We start from the raw sequence: 7,646 nt of genomic DNA, 5'->3' as shown, positions 1-7,646 counted from the left end.
AAAAAAAAAAAAAAAAAAAGAAGAAAGCTCAAAGGCAAATGTAGTAAAATATTAAGCTATGACTAAGCTGGGTTGTAGGTACATGGTGATTATATTTTTCTTTGTAATTTTCAGTTACAACTAAATATTTCCAAATATTAAAAGCACGTGAAAAATAAAGAAGTTAGTTTCAGAAAGTGATAGGTGCTCTAGAAGTGCCTCTGAAACTTGAACGTGCATATGAATAACCTGAGGCATTCTAATTAAAATTCAGATTTTGAATCTTCAGATCTGGCATCAGGCCTGAGATTCTGCATTTCTTTTTTTATTGCTATGTAATAATTGTACATATTGTTGAAGTACATGTGATATTTTGATACATGCATATTATATCATAAACAATATATACCACAAAGTTAAAATCAAAGAAACATTTAGCTTTTCTTTATGTTGGGAATGTTCTCTTTCTTCCAAATGTGGTACATATACACAATAAAATATTGTTCAGCCATAAAATAATGAAATCCTGTCATTTTCAGCAACATTGATGGAACTGGAGGTCATCATGCTAAGTGAAATAAGCCAGGTACAAAAAGACAAATACCACATGTTCTCACTCATATATGGGAGCTAAAAAAGTGGATCTCGTGGAGGTAGAGGGTAGAATAGTGGTTATCAGAAGGTGAAGGGCAGTAGGGAGTGGGCAAGGAAAAGAGGTTGGTTAATGGGTACAAAAATATAATTAGAAGGAATAAGATCTAGTGTCCTATAGTACAGTAGGGTAGGTGACTATAGTTAACAATAATTTATTGTATAGTCCAAAATAGCTAGAAAAGATTTTGCATTTCTAACAACCTCTCAAGTAATGCCAATTCTAGTGGTCCGTGGATCCCATTCGAATAGCAAGATTTTAAGGGAAATAACACAAGGCAATGTGATACAGAGTGGCAGGGACGGGGGTGGCCTCTTTAGATAAGGTTCTCTTGGAAAGTTTTTCTAAGCAGGTGACATTTGTTTTGAGACGTGAATGATAAAAGTCATTTAAAAGTCTACAGGAAAGACATTCCAGGTAGAAAGGAAAAGCAAGTGGAAAGGTCCTAAGTTGAGAATAAGTTCTGGCATTTTTTAGAAACAGAAGACCACTGTGGCCTTCTTAAATTGCTCAAGTGTTTCTTCCACATTTCAGGTGTTATTAAGTGAAAAGAGCACTGTGTTTGGAGTCATAAAACTTAGGTTTGGTCTTCATCCCATTAGCTCTGTGGCCTCCGACCTAGTCACAACCTTTCTTAGCTGCAGTTTCCTCATAAATATGGGAATATTAATAAATAATACCTATCTTCCACAGTTGATGTGCGGACTAAATGAAATAGGTATGACAAAGCAAATGGTAAATTACAAAATATTATACACATTTAAGTATAATTATTGCCTACATAAAGTGATATCATGTGATCTGCTGTTATAGTAGTTTTTTTTTATAGCAGCTTTTATTGTGTATACCTCTGTCTCTTGCATTTATTTCAGACAGTTAGGTGTCAAGTTTTTACAGGCTGAGTTGGCCTTTTTGTTGCTGCTCTTCCCCAGCAGTGTGCAACTCTTACTATGCTTCACGTTCTATCTTTGGGTGCCCAGGAAATTTTCTTTGGCTTATTTTGCAAATAAATATTTGCCTCACTCTAGCTCATTGTAGAGTAACTACTTGGGTATTCCAATGTTATTCACATTTTTTGATCAAAAGAGATGGCTTACCATGAGCACTACTTTTGAAAAAAAAAAAATACTTTGGCTCCATTCAAAGACTTCACAACTGGGTGGTAAGTTTCAGTGGCAATATTCAGCCCTAAAATAAATCTTAGTAGTGGAGTCTAGAGTTTCTCTAATGTATACTGTAGCTAACACAGAATAGATGCTGAATAAATATCTATTTATGACAATATAGTCATTAATAAGAGACCATTACTGATCTACTGTCAAAATACAATAATAAGCTAGAAACATCCCATTAGTCACTAAGTCTTGCCAATTCCATCTCCTAATAGCCCTGTAATCTATCTACTGCCACTGCTACTGCCAGGTTCAGGCCTTTATTTTATGACTGAACTATTGCATTAGCTTCATGACTTGAATACGAACTTTGTCCAGTTCAACCTTCTCACTTAAGCCAGAGTGGCTCAATGAATATATAAATCTGATCATGTTACTCTCCCTATTAAAACTCTTCACTGGCTATAGGATAAAGTATTAACTTCTCAGAATGAAATGGAAGGCCCTTTACCATCAGGTCTCTGTTCACTCAGGTTAATCTCCTACTACTTTCCCAAACTCCATAGACTCCTGAACCTGAAAATGTTTTCTTATGCCTTCTTGCTTGTAACATGTCCTCTTCTTTACATGTAATTCCAGTCAACCTCTTCAACTTGAATTCCATTTTTCTTTAAATAACTAGCTCAAGCATCCCCTTTCCTGGACATCTGGGAGTGTAATATGAATCCCAGATGCTAATTGCGTGGGCTATGTATTTCTAGTTTTCTTTAACAGACTTACTTGTCCAAAGTACCTCTTCCTAAGAAGTCCATAATTATTTGTCTCTTTTGTGTGAAAAGTTGAAGCATGCAGCAATGAATATAAAATTCCAACTGCATTATTGTCTCTGGGGTTTCAGGTAACATTTACAACTGGAAATGTAGTTTCCTAGATGGCTGTAAACATATTTTGACATTTTGTTTGATGATAGTGGTGGCAAAAGAACATAAACCTGTCTTTAAACATGTACTTCTCTCCATACATTTCACTTTACCACCCTTCAGCCAACCTAGCGATTTTTCAATAATTAGGGACACTGCAAAAACCAAAGCAAAGGGCTAGAAAGGATGACAAAATTAGTAAAGATGTCTGTAGTGTGTGTGTGTGTGTGTGTGTGTGTATGTGTGTGTGACTGTTCCAAGAGCAACAGATCAAAGCAAAACTGCTTCAAGGTTTGTGCAACAGAGAACAATCAGCAAAGTAAAAGTGCTTATGGGACGGAAAGACAGTAAATCTCACATCGAAACCTCCTCCCAGGGGAAATTAACGTCTGTAGTTTAATCTTTCCTTAATTCAGAGAGTGGAGATAAGAATATGCATAGGGAAAATGGAGAGAGGGAAGCGTGGCATTGAGTTCGCGGGGGTAAGAGAATGACAGACAAAGATGGGGTTGGGCAGATTTAGTAGATACAATATGTGGGGCACACGTACGAAGAAATGATTCGTTGTTTATGTGAAACTGAAACTTAACTAGGTAGGCATCCTGTATTTCACCTGGCAACTCCAGGAAAAGAGAAAAAGAGAGTGTTACTCCAATATTCCCGGTTGTGCAAGGAAAACAATCAAAGCTCAGCGTGGGGAGTGAGGGGGGAAGAGGCCGCGCGAATACCTCCGAATCGTCAAACAGAATCCATTTCCGGTCTGGGGCACTGGGAAAACGAGAGGAGGGACAATTAAAGATAGCCAAATTCAGTCCGCCAGTGTCCCACAATCCTCTTCTCTCGGTTCCTCTTTCCTCGCTCAAGATGGCGCTGCTCGCGATGCATTCTTGGCGTTGGGCGGCCGCGGCGGCTGCTTTCGAAAAGCGCCGACACTCCGCGATTCTGATTCGGCCTTTAGTTTCTGTTAGCGGCTCAGGTCTGCAATGGAGGTTACAACTCGGCGCCTTGGGAACCGCTCGAGCCTACCAGGTGAGTTGCCATTGACACTGAAAAATAGGGTGAAGGACAAGGGGACCTATAGAGAAAAGGTGCCCTCGTGACCTCGGGGCAGAGAGAGCACCAAGCAGAAAGTCATGGCTAACACGGAGCAGCAGTAAGTGAATGAAATTAACGTCAGTAATTTGAAGAAAGGATGAAGAAGAAAACCTTTGGGTTCGGCAAAGGGAAATGGGGCAAGAGGTTCTGGGCAGAGAACACCTGGAGCGCTGGACCCTCTCGTAGGAGTCACAGTTTTTCCCCCACATTAAGAGATGGGTTAGACACCATTCCCAGCCTGCTTACCTTTCTAAATACGAGGAAGACTGGGTTATTTTCCCCAATTAGTAATATAATTTGGGACCCGTTTATCTGTGGTTCAGATTTTACTCAGTTGGAATTAGCAATTCGGAGAGCACTGTAATGACAGCAAGCTATCTATAACCAAGTGGTGTCAGTTAACTCCCTTGCTGACAGGCGTGCTCACTGATAGGCCAAAACCATAACTATCTTTCCAAAACATAGACTGCCTTAAATTCGTATATAAATATGATTGTCCTAGATCTGAAAAATACAGTGATGTTCTCTGTGCACAGGTCATTTTGGTAGCCATAGGGATCCTTAACTTATTAATGCAGCTATGGTTGTAGTGCCTCTTAATATTTGAGTCCATTATTACCTCTCAGGAACGGTTTTTAAAAAAATTATTTGTACTTAACTGTACTAAAGTATATCTTTTTATTTTCTATGTATTGACAAGAGGTTTAATTGCCATCACTTATTTATCAGTAGCACTTTAAAATATTGTCAGCTTTGTATGAGAAAGTACTGCTTACATTTTGATTCTTCATCTACAAATATTTAACGTCTACCTTGTACATAGCCCTGTGCTAGATAATAGGATACTAAGAAAGACATACAGTTGTGCTATCAAGGATTGTACAGTTTAGTTAAGGAGACTGGATCTATGCATGACAAAAATAACTGAAAAACACAATGGTGGGTTAATGAGCAAATGAATAGTATGTACAGTAAAGGGTATAGGCATCCAGAGGAAATAGTGATAATTAAGGACCAGATTATGGAGAGTATTTCATGCTGGTGATACAACTGGGAAGAATATTCTGAACAGGGAGAAATAGAGAATGACACTAAGCATGTGGAAGGCTGATGGAATGAGACTTATAATTCATTCGGTAATTATTGAATACCTCTACAGGAACAAACAAAACAAAATATAAGCCCCATCTTTAAAGAACTTAAAATCTAGTCAGAAATATATAAATTAATAGGCAATTAAAATATAGTAGAAATGTGTAATAATGGGGAAGGTACAAGGTATGGGAGAGTACATATGAGGGGCACTAAGTCTAATCTTAAGGTAGGGAAGATTGCCTTGAATAACTGATACCTAAGGCAAGAACTGAAAAATTAGAAGTTTGTCAGTTAAAAAAGGAATAGCATGTGCAAAGGCCCACAGGTCAGAGAGAGCATGGAACTTTTTGTAGAACTGCACATAGTTTAGACTGTAGTGAGGCGTTCAAGATAGGAAATAGCAGAAGGTTAGGCTAGAGAAGCAAATCCAGATGATTTTATTAATGTTTTTAAAGTATTTTATGATTGAAAGTTTGTAACACATGATCTCTTGGGAATGGTTTTTATTCTATAGTTCTCCAATAAAGCAGATGAAGTTAAGATAAAATTTGTAGGACTTTCTTAAGCTGGAAGAATGAGGGGGAAGAGGGAAAAGGAAAAGTTGTTAGGAATCTCAGTGGTGGCAATAGCAATACATATTTAGCTTTCTCTCTTTCCAAGAGCATTATCTCCACGACTTCCTTCTTCCACTCTGTCCTTTACATCTTACCATTTCCTTTGGTTACCATTTCCTCAGTGTGAAAAACAAGGGAAAGGTGTTACCTTTGTTTTCTCTTTCTTAAAGGCATGGAACTCTTGCCATCCTTTTTTAAAATATGGATTTAACAGGGTAAGGAAGGAATGATTATGAAGTTTTCAAAGTAGAAGCTGAGCTAACCTGAGGTACTTGCAAATTCATGACTTGTGATTAAGATTACAAAATAATTATTAAATATATACTTTTAGGATAATCATTAGTATATAGCATAATATTAGAGCTGAAAAGAACCTCAGAGCAGTGTTATGAAACAATATTAGTGGGTTGGATTAGCACTTTTTAGATGAAATTCAGTAGAATAAAAAAGAAAATAGCAGTGCTTTTTACATCTTAAGTGTTGTTTCATGCACTTTTATGTGTGTGTATACACACACACACATACACACATATATATAATCCCACATGTATGTGATTACTGGAATTCATTGTAAAATGTATTTCTCACCTGGTATATGCTGGGCTGTGGAATATGGTAGTTCTTTTGGATAGGTACTGTTTTGTTTTCATTTATTGGTTCTGACCTCATGGACAAAGAATGGGAGCTTTAATTTCTTCCAGTAGTAAATTCCATCTTTCCACTCTTCCACCATTGGCTGCTAATAGTTAACCAAGAAGATAAAAGTTAAAATACTTTACTCCTGGCTTTCATATTAACTGAAGTGGGAATATAATAATAACAATAGGCAAATAATCCTCCTACTCTACTTTTTAGAGGTTCTAGTTTAAATTTCACAATATAAGATGTATATGAAGAAACTATAGTGATTACTCAACAGAACCAAAATGTACTATAAGAATAAAAAACAGAACTTAGAGGAGAAATAAGGATGTCTTTAAGTGGATTATGTCATGGAACTGAAAAGGGTGAGAGGTGATTTAGTGACACTTAAAGTACCTGAAGGGGCCTGGCACAGTTGCTCACACCTGTAATCCCAGCACTTTGCGAGGCCGAGGCGGGTAGATCACCTGAGGTCAAGAGTTCGAGACCTGACCAATATCACTATATGTACAAAGTACTGCTATTTTTTTTTTTTTTACGCTTAAGATGTAAAAAGCTCTGCTATTTTTTTTTTTTAATATTCTACTGAATTTCATCTAAAAAGTGCTAATCCAACCCACTAATATTGTTTCATAACACTGCTTTTAGGTTCCTTTCAGCTTTAATATTACACTATATACTAATGATTATCCTAAGGTATAAATTCAATAATTATTTTGTAATACCATACCGTCTCTACTAAACATACAAAAAGTAGCTGGGCATGGTGATGTGCACCTATAGTTCCAGCTACTCAGGAGACTGAGACAGGAGAATTGCTTGAACCCAGGAGGCAGAGGTTGCAGTGAGCTGAGATTATGCCACTGCACTCCAGCCTAGGTAACAAAGTGAGACTCTGTCTCAAAAAATAAAAGTACCTGAAGGGGTTATTTGTAGTTCAATGATGCCTAAACTTACTTGGAACATTCGGTTATTATATAAAGATGTGGACTTCATTTGCAAGAAGAGGGATTTAATGTGCCTATGAGAAATAATTTCTTAAACTAATAGTCTATCTTAGTCTGTTTGGGCTGGCATAACAAAATACCAGAAGCTACATGACTTATAAACAAGAGCAGTTTATTTCTCACAGATTAAGGTGCTGACACATTTAGTGTCTGGTGAGGTCTCACTCCCCATACAAGCCCTCACTAGACACTTGGTTCATAGGCAGTGGCTTTTAGCTGTGTCCTCACATGGTAGAAGAGACAAGGCGGCTCTTTGGCCTCTCTTATAAGGGGACTAATTCTTTTTATGAGAGCTCAAATCTCCTGTCCTAATCACCTCCCAATGGCCACACCTTTTAATACCATCGCATTGGTAATTAAGTTTCAATATAGGAATTTTGGGGGGACACAAACCTTAAAAGCATAGCCTGTTTATTAGGAGACCAAGAAAGACTTTAAAAATTTTTAAACCATAATTTACTGTCATTAGAAAAATGTTAGCTATTAGGAAGCAGCCAACTTGGTTTTGTGAAGAGCAAGACATACCAAAC

At 37.3% G+C, this 7,646-nt stretch overlaps 1 protein-coding gene across 2 annotated transcripts in view; it reads left to right on the top strand.

Moving 5' to 3' along the window:
* The first annotated feature begins 3,278 nt into the window (after positions 1 to 3,278).
* ABCB7 (ATP binding cassette subfamily B member 7) overlaps positions 3,279 to 7,646 on the top strand; it is a 125,393-nt gene continuing 121,025 nt past the window's right edge. For both annotated transcript variants that reach the window (XM_017516011.2, XM_017516010.2), the window contains exon 1: positions 3,279 to 3,692. In XM_017516011.2, coding sequence (XP_017371500.1) covers positions 3,528 to 3,692 — 165 coding nt within the window. In that variant the 5' untranslated portion in view covers positions 3,279 to 3,527. The remainder of the gene's footprint in view (positions 3,693 to 7,646) is intronic.

Source organism: Cebus imitator, unplaced genomic scaffold, assembly GCF_001604975.1.
Source record: "Cebus imitator isolate Cc_AM_T3 unplaced genomic scaffold, Cebus_imitator-1.0 Scaffold570, whole genome shotgun sequence".
Taxonomy (NCBI): domain Eukaryota; kingdom Metazoa; phylum Chordata; class Mammalia; order Primates; family Cebidae; genus Cebus; species Cebus imitator.
Note: the sequence above shows the minus strand (reverse complement) of the source record. Positions and strands in the feature narration are given on the sequence as shown.